At 35.6% G+C, this 15,022-nt stretch overlaps 1 protein-coding gene across 4 annotated transcripts in view; it reads left to right on the forward strand.

Moving 5' to 3' along the window:
* LOC140434532 (glutathione hydrolase 1 proenzyme-like) overlaps positions 1-7,818 on the forward strand; it is an 83,575-nt gene extending 75,757 nt beyond the window's left edge. For all 4 annotated transcript variants that reach the window (XM_072522870.1, XM_072522871.1, XM_072522869.1 and 1 more), the window contains 2 exons: positions 2,907-3,020; positions 7,620-7,818. In XM_072522870.1, coding sequence (XP_072378971.1) covers positions 2,907-3,020; positions 7,620-7,763 — 258 coding nt within the window. In that variant the 3' untranslated portion in view covers positions 7,764-7,818. The remainder of the gene's footprint in view (positions 1-2,906; positions 3,021-7,619) is intronic.
* The last annotated feature ends 7,204 nt before the right edge of the window (positions 7,819-15,022 follow it).

Raw genomic sequence — 15,022 nt, forward strand, 5'->3', positions numbered from 1 at the left:
GGCACAGACTGTGGAAGCGATCATCAACACCTGGTATTAAACGTTCGACTTCGTTTTAAAGTCTCCAAAAGAAGACCCCCAAGAAAAGTCATGTTTATAAATCCATCAAAAATCAATGACTTCCAACAAAACCTAGAAGAAGCTCTTTCTTTAGAGTAACTAGATAGTGACCCTGAGAGCACTTGGATCTATATTAAAGATAAGGTAATCAAGGCTGCAAAAGACTGTGAGGCAGCGGTTTCAACGGGCCGTAAGCCGTGGATAACCGATAATACGTGAACTGTGATTCAACGCAGAAAAGAACATAAAAGTAGTTAGGGAACAAACGATGAATACAAAGCATTATCAAGAGAAATCAGAAAATAGTGCTACAAAGACAACACTGATTACATCTCTCAAATATGCAGAGAGATAGAGGAACATGGCTGTCGAAATAAACCGAGATATTTATTTCAAAAGATCAAACTCCTTACCAGAGAATTTAAATCTCAAAAGTAGTCTGTAATAGAGAAGGAAGGTAATCTAAAGATCGATACTGACGAAATATTGGAAACATGGCGAAACTACTGTGGCGAGCTATATAAAAATAACGAGACACCAGCAGAAAATCAGTGGCCCTCTGACTACCCTAGAGAACTTACTGTCTTACTCACTGAAGTCAAAGATGCAATTAAATCGCCAAAGAGAAATAAATCCTCAGTCATTGATTCAATATCAGGTGAAATACTACAGTTGCTAGGTAACAAAGGATTATATATCATCCATTCTATCTGTGTCGCTGTATGGAATTCCGGAAAATGGCCATCTGATTGATGTACCTCAATTTATATCCCGCTACACAAAAAGGAACTACTACCAGATGTGAAAACGACCGTACGTCACTAATAACACATGCTAGTAAAATCTTGTTGCATATGATCAAAAACAGATTAAAAACCTATCTACATTACCAAATACCTTAGAAACAACCGGAGTTTGTAAAGGGTAAACGTACACGGGAACAAATCCTTAACCTAAGACAACTCATTAAAAGATCTAGAGGATTTAACTACCAAAGGGCATTTGATTGTGTAAGCTGGATAAATCTATGGTCCATTTTAATAGAAATGGGCACACCAATGCACCTGGTGACACTTATTGAAAATCTGTACCAGTCGAATATAACAACAGTACGACTAGATCAGAAGTTCTTAAACCAATTCAAGACTGAGAGAGTCACCGAGTCACAGAGCATACACCTGTTGCCAGTTTGACCTATGTTTTAGAAGTGTGTACAAGTAATACAGTCTTTTTTCAATCTTTTTTTGCTTCCAATATTTTAAAAGTTTGTCTCAAATAAAATTTAACTCATTTACTATCTTTAATGCGGATTAGGTTTATTTTGACGTTTTGATTTCTACTTTGGAAATCGTTTTTGTTTTTATCTATTTTACAACGTTAAAATGTGAAAACCTTGAATTATCTAGGTCTCTCTGCCCGTCGGTCAACACAGCTCCTCCGTTATTAGAACAGATAGAATGACAAATAAGCTGTCGAATGAAAGCTTATAACCGAAAGATGGTATTAAAGGTGAGAAATTTGATCTCAGACTTCCGGTTCCAGAATTGAAACCGGAAGTACTCTTTTAAAGTTGCCGAAATAGTACAAGCGATATATTATTCGACGTGCCTTAGTAAAATAAGAACAAATATGTTCTTCTGGTTTTATAAAACTTCCGATTAAAAAGTTGTAACCGGCAGTGCTATATTATAGTCGTAGAGATAGTACATATGATATATCAATCAACGCGTATTAAAAAGTTAATCTCGAATATTTAGCTCTGGTTTCGATGTCGATTTCGTTTAAAAAGTTATGACTGAAAGTTCGGCAAAAATGACTCTAAATTAGTGAAATCGTATATCAATCGACGTAAAGTTATACGAATAATTCAAATATCGACATCCGGTTCTACTTCCGGTCACGCTGGATGAAAACCTAGGACTTACGAAGTCCAATTGATTCTTTGATATTTCGATTTCCAATTCGAAAGTCGTTTTCAAAAATTTCTAAAATAAACATTGTATTTTAAGAGCGATTTCCGAAAGAAATCAACATGTCAAAATAAACTTACCTGCAACTCAAATTCTGGATAATTTCCATTAAATATAGTAAATAACATACATTTTAAAAAGCCTTTAAAGCAATATTGCCCTGGAAAAATGTCTTTAGGAGATTTCAAACTGAGAAATTTGGTATCGTTTTCTCCTGTCTAGCCCTATTTACTATATTCGATATATTCCTATATTATAAATATTATAAACTCTAGTAGGTACCCATATAAACTTTAATTCTGCTTTAGTTCCACCCGTTTGCTGATTTCCTATCAGTTGAAACAGCGGATTACAGTCGAACATAACTGACATGGTGTTTATTGTTTGGATTAAGGCTTTAAGCAAAGCATTCTTTATGAACTCTCGGTTTTATTTTTTGTGTCTGATCAATTTTAAAGTACTAATTGCTGCCTCATTAATCGTAGATATAGAGTATTGAAAAGTAACAAAGCTCAGTATTTACTCTCAATTAAAAAAAAATCTACAGCATACCCAGTTAACCACTAAGGCTTTAGATGAGATTTTTTCAGTATAGCTACATATGTTCTAAAATATATATTGGTTCATTTTCTTTTCTTTTAACTAAATCACTTTAGCGCATTACCGTTCACAAACTTTGTTATATTTACGAGCTTTCCTAATAAGTATTTAATTATATTTTATTTTAACAGAACATTGAGTAATATTAATAGTATTATTACATAATACCGATTATTGTATTATATATTTATAATACTATTGGCTGGCTACGGATTAGATAGAAAACTTCTATATAATTAGAATTAAATTTATTCTTATTGTTAATAATATTTTTAGACGTTGTTGAGACTGCTATGGTTAAATAATAACCTCAAAGAAGCAATAGATACACCAAAGGTTCACCACCAACTACTTCCAATGACACTTGTATATGAGTATGGATTAATAGATGTAAGTATTATTAAAAACGCATAATAAATACCACATTGCTTGTTTGTCAACTTGGAAAACCATTCGATTGAATAGAACATTGATTAAAAAATAGGTGAGTTAATTATAGATACCTATACAGATTTTATAGAGAAAATATATAGTAGTGGCACAATTCCGAATAAAACTTAAAAGAGTACAAACGCCTAAGCCCAAACAAGTAATAGATATCAATCGTTTAAATGATGAAACAATTAAACATCAGGTAGAAACAAGCATTCAGGCAAATCTTGAAAAACTTGAAAAGACAGAGAAGATACCAGAATCAGACATTAATAAACACTGGGCCATTATTAAAAAGAGCGTGCTGGAGCCCGCTAAAAATATTCTGAAGAGAGAAAATCCAAAGAAACAGAAAGAATGGATGAGTGACGAATTTTTGTTATTGATGAATTCTTGAAGACTATCGAAAGGCAAAAATGAAGAACAGTATAAGCAAATTAACACAGAGATCAAAAGAAAAATCCGCGACGCTAAAAAACAATGGTTACAAGACAAATGTAAGGAGATTGAAAACTTGGAAGCCAAATATGATTCGTTCTATCTTCACAAGAAAGCTAAAGAAATGATCAGCAATAGAAACAGGAAGCAGACAGTACTTATTGACCAACAAGGGAACATGATAATGGAAACAGAGGAGAAACTAAAACATTGGCAGACATACATAGAAGAACTGTTTGACGATCAAAGGCAGCCCTCCTTGTGATAATTTTCCAGAGGAGACAGCTCCAGAAATAAACAAAGAAGTAATGCAAGCGGCGAAGTCATCAAAGAATAGCAAAGCTCCAGGACCAGACGAGCTACAAGCGGATATACTAAAGTTGATAGACGAAGATCGAATTCACTTGTTAGTAGACTTATTTCACAAGATTTATGAAAACAGTATAGTTCCTAAAGAATGGCTAAGATCAACGTTTGTCCCTCTTCCCAAGAAGGCACATGCTAAGCAGTGCAGTGATCATCGCACGATCAGTCTGATGAGCCACACCTTAAAAATATTCCTCAAAATAACTCACAATAGAATTTACAGAAAATTGGAAGAACATATCGGAGAAACTCAGTTTGGATTCCGGGAGGGATATGGAACTCGCGAAGCATTATTTGCCTTTAAGATCTTGACACAGAGGTGTTTGGATGTGAATCAAGATGTATTTGCTTGTTTCATTGATTACAACAAGGCGTTTGATAACGTCAAGCATGACCAACTTTTAGAGATCTTGGAAGCTAAACAGTTAGACACTCGCGATATAAGAATAATATATACTCTGTATTATAATCACAAAGCAGTCGCACGCATCGACAATAGCACAACAAATAAAATTCAAATTAAAAAAGGAGTTAGACAAGGATGTGTGCTGTCACCAATGCTATTTAATCTCTATTCGGAAGAAATTATGAAGAAAGCATTGGAGGAAGAAGAAATTGGGATAAAAGTTAACGGCCAACCAATTAATAATATTAGATACGCAGTTGATACGATTTTAATGGCGGAGACAGTAGAAAGAAGACCTGCACGCCATTTTAAACAAGGTAGTCACAGCTAGTGAAGAGAAAGGGTTAACAATGAACGTCAAGAAGACGAAATTCATGATTATTTCCAAAAAACAAAGATTGAATGAAAACCTGTACATTCACAATAACGAAATCGAACGGGTGCACAAATATAAATATTTGGGAACAAGCGTTAATAACAACTAGAATTGTAAACGCAACGTTTTAAAAACAATTTGTGGATGATATGCAGTGACATGCATCTACATCGAAAGCAGATTAAAGGCTTACTTAGATGCCTTAATTATATTTTGTATTTATAAGCATTTACAATACAAGTATTTTCATAAATCTACGTATTTCAGTATCTAGGCTCCAGTTTAGTTATAGTAGTCGGTAGTCGATCACTTAACTTTAAAATATTTTGTGATAGATCACAGACACTACAAGTCTGAGCACCCCTGATATAGAGTAAAAGTAGTTATACGTACATACTGTGGATTAGGTGATAAGCTGCTAAAAGTGAGCTGCAGGATCAAGCTCCGCACAACTACAAAAATACATAAGACAAAACAGCTAAGGGTAAATATTGCGAAAGAATTCTAGATAAAACTGGTAAATAAGGAATAACCACAAATGTTAAAAGAAACAAATAAAACATGGCATGGAATTAAAAGCTAGATACATTCAGCGAAAAAACCCAGAAGAACAAACATTGGATTTCATGAGAAACCTAAAAATTAGTGCCAGAAAGAAGACGTATGCTACAACATACCACAAAAACCGAAAATAACCTTAAGAAATAGCGGAGATAAGAAGGAAAATAAAATGTATGTGCATTAAAGATAAAAACAACCATATAAATAATGTGTCATGAACTGGAGCAATATAAAAATCGCCATGACAGTAATGAACTATATAAATAAGTAAAATATTTGACCCAAGCGACAACTTGGAAAGGTAAAAACCGACACAGAGAAAGAACATCGCAGAAACCTAGAAAAATAACTGCTCAGAATTATACAAAGACATTCAAAATATTCAGAACACAAGAAACATGCAATCAAAGAGACAGAACCAATAATTTGTAGAGAAGACTCTCAACCAACTAATACCCCAGGGATATATGATATGTCAGCGAAGAGTCTAAAAGCAATGGTATAAAATGTTAAAGCTCTTATCACTTTTGCTTTGTTCAATCACATTGTAGGATAAATTGCTTATTCCTTTTACATTATTTAAAAATTAAATATTTATAAAATGTCAAACACTCTTCTTCTTCTTCTTCTTCCTACTTTATAAACAGGCAAAATGCCTGTTTTACTTCGGTTTTTAGCCTCAATTGACGTTGTCTGACCATCTTTTCCTCGGTCGTCCCAATGATCTTCTTCCATTTGGCGATTTGTCTCTTGCTATTCCTACTATTCTATTTTCTGTCATTCTTTCGATGTGTTGATTCCATTCCACTTTTCTTCTTTTGGTCCACGCGTTTATTTCCTCTATACCACATCTCGCTCGTATTTCCTCACTTCTTACTCTGTCTCTTAGAGTTTGGTTTGTTATTTTTCGTAAGACTTTCATTTCTGTTGTTTCCAGTAGTCTTTGTGTTTTCGCCGTATCTGCTCTTGTTTCCGCTGTGTACGTCATTATTGGTCTTATTGTTGATTTATATATCCTGGTTTTCGTTTCCGTTGTGAGGTATTTGTTTCTCCAGATTGTGTTGTTGAGACATCCTGCTGCTCTGTTTGCCATGTTCACTTGTTTTTGTACTTCTTCTTCCACTTTTCCGTAGCTTGACAGTTTTATTCCCAAGTATTCAGTTTCCATCACTTGTTCTATTATTTTGTTATTTACGACTAGTTTACATCGTCTCGGTTCCGCTGATATCACTATCGCTTTAGTTTTCTCCATGTTGTATATGAGCGCCGTATCTTCGAATTCTTTAATTAATCTTTATAGGTCATCTTCATTTTCGGCTGTTATTATGGCGTCGTCGGTGTAGCATATTATCCTTATTTCCTTTTCTCCCATTCTATATCCTCTTCTTTTTTTAACTTTCTTTATGATTTCGTCCATTTTGAGATTAAATATTAATGGGCTCAGCGAATCTCCTTGTCTAATGCCAGTTTCATATTTGAGAGGTTGTGATACTTTTCCTTTACATCTTACCATAGCTATGTTATCTTTATATATATTCTCAATGGTTTTTACTAAATCCAATGATATTCCCTTTTCATTTAATAAATGCATCGCGTCCCGAATTCTCACTCTATCAAACGCTTTCTTCAAATCTATCAGACACATATATGCTGGTTTGTTGTATTCCAGCGACTTTTCTTTTATTCTTATTACAAAAACTGCATCCGTGCATGATCTTCCTATCCTAAATCCTTGCTGTTCCTCTTGCAGAGATATTCGTTCGTTTATTTTTGTCGCTATTTTTCTTGTTGTCAATTTGAGTGTTGTATTTAATAGATTTATTGCTCGATAATTATTGGGGTCTTTCTTATCTCCTTTTTTAAAGAACATCACCATAATCGCTCTCCTCCATTCATCTGGTATTCTGTTCGTGGTGATTATTTTATTAATAAGAAGTTACAGTTGTTGTACAAGATGATCACCTCCATATTTTAAGAGTTCATTTAATATTTGATCTTCTCCTGGTGACTTTCTGTTTTTTAATTTGTTTATTCCTTCTTTCACATCGTTGTGGGATATTTCGCTCTTTTCCTCGGTTATTATATTTGGCGTTTCTGGTAAAAGTTCTTCGTTTTGTTTTTTAAACATTTCTGTCAGGAAGGCCACCCAATTCATTTCGCTTCTTTGTTGTCTTATGAAGCGCCTTACTTGTTTCTGTTGTCAAGATGTCAAACACATTCTCCTTTAATGAACCTTGATTTGCATTACTAATTTTCTTGATTGTTTTTACTGTTATGTTTGTTATTGAGACAATATAACATTAATTTTTATAGAAAAAGTCACAATAGACAACTGTCACAAGGGAAATTAGTTATATTGTTTAATAGCTTTGAATATTTTTAGTTTCCATTTACACTTGTTTTGTTTTAGGAACTAGTACAAAATCTTAAAACTCTTGGACATACAACAGATAGAAAAACTGACTCGGCTGTATACGTTTTACAAAAAGAGACTAATCAAATTATAGGAATACATGACTCTAGAAAACCAGGTGGAGGAGTGTATGGCATTTAAAATGTATTTTATTGTATAGATAATATAAAATAGAATATATTATAATATATGAAAGTCTGAGTTAAATAAATTTATATTGTTTTTAGTTTTGGTCTTTTTTATATCGATTACTAAAAATATACCATCATAGCAGAGTTCCTAAAGGAAGGTGGCTAAAGACTACAGTAAAAAATCACAGAGTTGATACGTGAAGTATGGACTAAAGAGCAAATGCCAAAACAGTTGAGAGAAGCCCTGCTACGCCCAATACAAAAAAAGGAAATGTTACGGAATGTCAAACCTACAGTGGTATAGGATTACAAGACACAATGTATAATGTTCTAGCTGTATCGATCAGAAATAGAATTAATGCTAACATTGAACAAAACCTGGGTGAATATCGAGCTAGCTTTAGAGCAAACAGATCAGTAATAGACCAGTTTTTTACAATTAAACAGATCCTGGCTAGTTCATATGAATTCAATTCCGTCACTACACATATTGTTTATGGATTTTCGACAAACATGTGACACAATAAACAGACATAAATTGATGGACACATTAAAATATTTTGACTTTTTGGATAAAATAATCTGATTAACTAAATTCCTTCTTAATGAAACCAAAAGTAAAGTTATGATAGAAGGTTAAGTCTCCGACAGCTTTAACACTTGAGGCCTACGACAATGGGACCCCCTGTTTACTGTATTTTTTAATCTAATAATAAAAATAATTTTAAGGGAAAGCAATATAAATACTAAAGGCTCAATCTACTATCACAGATATCAATGCGTAGTATTGCTCTAATAACAAGACGACCAACACAATTAAGAGAAATTTTTAAAAGACTCGACAGAACAGCCAGAGTGTATGGGCTGATAGTAAATGAAAAGAAAACAAAGTACATGAAGATGAGGGAAAATAATGAATATTTATGGCAGTTTTGGAAAACATCTGCCCCAAACAAGGAATATACCTTTGATATAGTTGGATAGTTCAATTATTTGGGAGTAACGTTAATAAATAAAAACATAGAGACTTAAGAAATCGTGACAAGAATGGCTAAAGGTAGTAATAAGGACAATGATAAATAATAATATGAACAGAATTGAAGCATTGAAAATGTGGATTCATAGACGGATGCTGAATATACCCTGAACAGCATTAATAACTAATAAAGAAGTACTAAATCGGGTCAATAGAGATAGATAATTGCTACTCTTAAACATCGGAAAATGTCTTATCTGGGACATATCGTGAGGGAAAATCGATATATCTTTAAAGGCAAAATAGAAGGCCGTAGAGATGTAGGAAGAAAACAGGTTTCTTGGTTAAACAACATTCATGAATTGACTGAGATGTCAAATGCAGGACAACTATTCCATGTGGCAGAAGATCGAGAAGCCTTCGCAATGTTGATCGCCAACGTCGGATAACTCTGATATGGCATGTGAAGAAGAAGAAAGGTAGTAAAAGTGTTGGAACTCCAAATGAGATGCTAAGATCAAAGAAAATATCAAGCAAAAAGGAATGAGTTTAATTTTGTTACTTGATGTGTTGCATGATCGGTAAATATTAATATGACGGCGATGGTCTCCAAGCTACCGGTGCCCCCAGCAGAGTGGACCTTTTTTTCGAGTTTTATGTTAATTTTAATAAAAATTAGCCGAATTTCGATACTTAGGGGATTTCGAGGTGGCTGAACAGCATATTATGACATCGATGGTCCCCGTTCCCGAGGTAAGTAGTGTTCAGGGTAGACTTCGCCTTCTGGAGTTTAATGCTATTTTTACACAAAATCAGTCAAAAGACATTACTCGGAGTTCTCGAGGTCGCTGAACAGAAATATCACGAGGGCGATGGTCCGCCAGGTTCCTAGAGGTCAGAGTAGACCCAGTATTCTGGAGTTTTATGTCACTTTCATTCGAAATTAGTCGAACGTTATTACTTAATATCTGTTTTCAGCGACCCCGAAAACTCCAGAGTAATGATTAATTTTCAATTAAATAAACATGACACTCAAGTAGGCGACGTGCACCCTGTGCACCAGGCAGCTCAGAGATCATCGTTGTCGTATTATTCGTGTTCAGAGACCTGCAAACCCCGAGTACCAAAATTAATTCTTTGAATTGGTTCCAATCTTACTTGAGGAATAGGGAACATCTAGTTAGAACAAACGATACTGACACTAGACACAAAAGCATTGAATCTGGAGTACTACAAGGTTAAGTACTTGGTCCTCTACGTTCCTTACCTTTATAAATGACATCACTAACTTATAAATCGATGGAAAAAATTTTCTTTTTGTTAATGATACCAGTATTACCTGGAAAAACCCTAATATTCCAACTCTTCATGCAATTATAACTTCTGATCTACTTAAAATAAAAACCTGGTCTGACTCAAATTTACTCTATTTTAACGTGGATAAGACAGTAGCATTATCCTATAAAGGAGCTCTTTAATCCTTGCTTCTTAATAACAGCCAGATCAGTGTCGGTGATTCTGTAAAATTTCTTGGTATTTTTATAGACAGCAACCTTAACAGGTTGACTGCCAAGCTGACAATTCTAATTTTTCCTGTTGCGCCAAAGTAATTTATACTAGAAAGGTGTATTAAAAAACAGTTCGGCACAAACTAAATTTTGTTATAAATTAAAAGAAAAAAATTACGGCCAAAATTTAAAATCGGCTAAAATGACCGCTCTGGCTTAGGCGGACAAAATAACCTGTCTACGCCAGAGCGGTCAACTGTAGCGGCCACCTCTATCCTTATGCTAAGGTAATAGTTCGCGCGTTTTAGCTAGTTAGTTAGTGTAGACTATTATTGCAAGGATGTGGCTCGTTGTTTTTTATTGTGTGTGTACTTGTATTGCAAAACTACATTATGTTTACAAATCGGCGTACTTTACGTCTATTGAAATTAGCTGGAGAAATGCCTCAAACCGATGGTAATACCTGCATTATTTTATTGTTTTTCTGTAAATATAGGTTAGATTGTTTTATTTCAGAAGAGTCAGAAACAGATGACGACTTTGGTTCATTTAATTCTACAGATTTATATGTACCCTCAAGTTCGGAAGAAATGGACATATCATCTAATTCAGACGATGATGAAAATATTAGTCCAAATAAAAAGAAAATGCGGTTTGATATAAACAAAACCACTGATACTTGTGAAGCTCAAGCAGGTCCATCAGGTATTGGTAATGGGGTAAATATCAATCCACTGACAACCGAGCCGCTTAGAGATGTCACCAATATGTCCGACGATGAGTTACTACCAGAAAATAATGAGATTGGAAATGATCCAATGGTTGATAGAGGCGATTTTGTGATTGATCAACCAATTAGTAGCCCAGTTTCAACAGAATGGACAAATCCTGTTAGTAATCACCAACAATTCGATTTTATTGAGATATGGGGGCTCAACCCAATTTATGCAGCAGCTATTTCTTTAGAACAAGTTTCACAGTCAACCTGTTTTTACGCATTTCTTGATAATGAAATAGTGGATATGATAGTCAATCAAACCAATTTATATGCAACACAGCAAGTGTTAGGAAATGATGTTTCACTGAATTGGAGGTTACACGCCTGGCAACCAACGAATAAAAAGGAGATGTATCAGTTCATCGGTCTTCTGAGTTACATGGGATTAGTTCAAATGCCTTCACTATCACATTACTGGAGCAGAAAACCCTTATTTCGTAATGATATTGCTTCAACTGCTATGAGTCGAAATTGCTTTGAGCTGTGGCTCAGAATGTGGCACTTTTCAAATAATGAAGAACGAGAAGAGGTGAGATAGACTGCACAAAATTCAACCACTTGTCGACTTACTCTTAAGAAAATATCAAGACACATATACTCCAGGAGAAGTATTTTGTATCGATGAAAGTATTGTTCCCTTTCAAGGAAGATTAGTGATGAAGCAATACATGCCTCAAAAAACTCATAAATATGGTGTTAAAGTATTTAAGTTATGCTGTGGTAAAGGCTATACTTGGAACTTACAAATTTATGCTGGCAAAGAAAGAGACAGAGGAGCTTCAGTTCCTACCAAAGTCGTGATGAATTTGTCAAAAAACCTCCTGAATGCAGGTCGAACTGCCATTACTGATAATTATTACACCAGCCTTGAACTGGCTAATCGTCTACTAGACAACCGTACACATTTGATTGGAACTTTCAGATCAAATCGTAGAGGTAACCCAAAGGAGGTTTTGGATAAGACATTGAAGAAGGGCGAAACATTTTGCAAAGAAAATTCAAGAGGTGTATGTGTGATAAAGTGGCATGATAAACGCGATGTTCTTATTTTGTCTATTAAGCACACTGATAGTTGCCAACTTATTGAACGCCATTCAGGACCCATAAGAAAACCGGATGCTATAATTGATTACAACGCTGGGAAATCATCAATCGATTTGTCAGACCAGATGTCCAGCTATAATTCCGCTTTGCGTCGATCATTAAAATGGTATCGTAAAATCGCGATCGAACTTCTGCTAGGTACAACTATTGTAAACGCTTATATAGTATTCAAGACACTTTCTAATTCAAACATGACGATTACTAAATTCAGAGAAGAAATTGTATCTGACTTAGTCAAAGGTGGGTCCGTTTATGATCAAGTCGAACAAGCTGAAGATGAACCACTGCCACCAGCAACTACAAGAAAGACTTTACGAAATCATACATTGCTAAAAAAAGATGGAATTGCTACTTCTGTAAGGAAATACTGCAGAGGTTGCTACAAGAAAAAAACTACAGGAAAAATATCTAAAAACAAAGTAAAAAAATGAAAAAAATCAAAAGACAGAAAAGATTTGATTTCACGTTCAAAGCGTCTATGTATCTATTGATACGTATTTCGACTTAAAAAGTCTCATCAGAATAGTTATTCATAGCCGTTCTATCTAAACTATCTTACCGAAAGTAAAAAAAGTTACTACATATTGCACAGACTGCCAGTGGTATCCTCATTTTTGTCTGCCTTGTTTTAATTTCAAACATTTAAAAATGTAATGACTTAAAACCATGTTATTTTTCAATTATTTCAATAAAAACTTACTTATTTCTATCTAAAATCATTGATTTTTTACTTATAATGTACAATTTTTTTGTGGTATACACATATAATACATAGCGCATATGTAAGTAAATATTGTTGTGAATTTATTAATTGTTATGTCTTTAATTTATAATGTCTTTACTAATTTATTATCTTGTTCCTACTTTAATTTATTAAAAGGCACGATAATTAATATAAGTTTATTTATCACTACATACACAATAATTTATTAGTAGGCGAGCGTAACAATAATATCACGAGCGCGAATCTTCTTTATTAACTGTCCCTTCCAAATAAAGTTCCGTTATTATATACCAGTGCCGTTATCTCGAATAGTCTAAAACCTTCGATGGCGAAACGGTAAAGGCAAACTGGATTTCCCTCGCCTCGCTTCTGGAAGGTCGCTCAGGTAAATCGAGGCCTCTCGTAAACTCTACAACATATTAGATTAAAAACATGTTTTAAAGGTTAAAACTATGACTCATATTTTTACGTAACATTGCCCCCCTCTCAAAAGATGGTTCCTCCTGGAACCTTGTTGGGACTAGAACTGGAACGGTATGCTGGTATCGGCAACTGGACCCTCTTTTACAACTTCCAGTTGTATAAAAATGACAAGGGACGGTTTTCTCTCCGCACCAGTAACTATGCGGATTGCAACAGACTAACACCTGGACTTCGGTGTCTTTAAAGATCTCCTCCACCATATTTCGGATAACCCTCCAATCTAATTGGCGGCACTCCAACTTTGGCATGGCTAACTTTTGCACGTCGGACTCTAGTACGTGCCCTCTCAATTGAAGTAAGGCTTCCCATACATCTCGGTAGGTAGGTTGGTCACGGGCAGTGTCTTTTGTTACCAGGTAGAAAAGGTAACGTGATGCATCTTGGAGTTTCAAGGTTTTACCGGGAGCTGGCACTTGGCATTGAAGTTCTGCAACTCGACCAAACTTCCTTCGAAAGACGGATGCCAACCCTGGTGCGTCTTTGATACTGGCCGGGATGGTAAGGGCCAGCGAGTAGTCATCGGGGAGCGCGAGTAGATCTTGCTTTTCTTCAGTGGTAACACCATGTCTCGCTTTACCGGTACCTCCATAGGCACCCATGAATTCCTCAAACGTGAGGTCAAACACATCTTGGACTTGGTTTACTTCCACTTCTTCATCTACGTCGTGGTCACCTTCGAAAGATGCCAACCGGTTATGGTGTACTATCATCGGCTTTCCCCTCGGAATCTTGCTTATTCGGTAGATGACATCGTTGATCTTCTCCATGATGAGGTATGGACCTTCCCAAAACTGCTGCAATTTGGGAGAACAACCTTTTCGCTTCTTGGGATTATACAGCCATACTTTGTCGTTCTTCTTAAAGCAACCCTTTTCGGCTTGTGTATCGTACCGTTTCTTCATTCGGTCGCTAGCGATCTGAAGGTGGGAACGGACCAACTCATGTACATCGTCCATTCTTCTTCGTAATTCGATCACATAATCTTCACCTGCTACATCTTCTCCAGGTCGACACCCAAATTCTAGATCACAAGGTAGTCGCATTTCGCGTCCGAATAGGACTCTGGCTGGTGTCTGGCCCGTTGATTCGTTAACAGCAGATCTGTAGGCCATTGTGAAGAACGGAAGGTATTGGTCCCAGTCTCGCTGATGATCGGACACCATCTTTGTCAAATACTTGCCAACTGTCCTATTCATTCGTTCTACCATACCATCCGATTGCGGATGATACGCGGTAGTTCTTGTTTTCTTCATGCCTAGTCTATCACATATTCCTTGGAATAGATCACTTTCGAAGTTCCTGCCTTGGTCACTATGGATCTCCAAAGGCACTCCAAATCGGCTGATATATTCTTGGATCAACTTATCTGCAACGGTGGCGGCCTTCTGGTCTGGAAGTGCGTAAATCTCGACCCACTTAGTGAAGTAATCCATTACTACCAACATGTACTTGCCCCCATTTTCACTTTCTGGAAATGGCCCTGCAATGTCCAAAGCTATTCTTTCAAACGGGCTTCCAACATTATATTGTCTCATAGGAGCTCTCCTTTTCCGGTGAGGCCCGTTACTCGTAGCACAAATAGTACATTTCTTACACCAGTCTTTTACGTCGTCGGAACTGTTCATCCAATAAAACCGTTCCCGAATTCGCTGAAGGGTTTTCCTTACACCAAAATGCCCTCCCGATGGACTGTCGT

Source organism: Diabrotica undecimpunctata, chromosome 2 (assembly GCF_040954645.1).
Source record: "Diabrotica undecimpunctata isolate CICGRU chromosome 2, icDiaUnde3, whole genome shotgun sequence".
Taxonomy (NCBI): domain Eukaryota; kingdom Metazoa; phylum Arthropoda; class Insecta; order Coleoptera; family Chrysomelidae; genus Diabrotica; species Diabrotica undecimpunctata.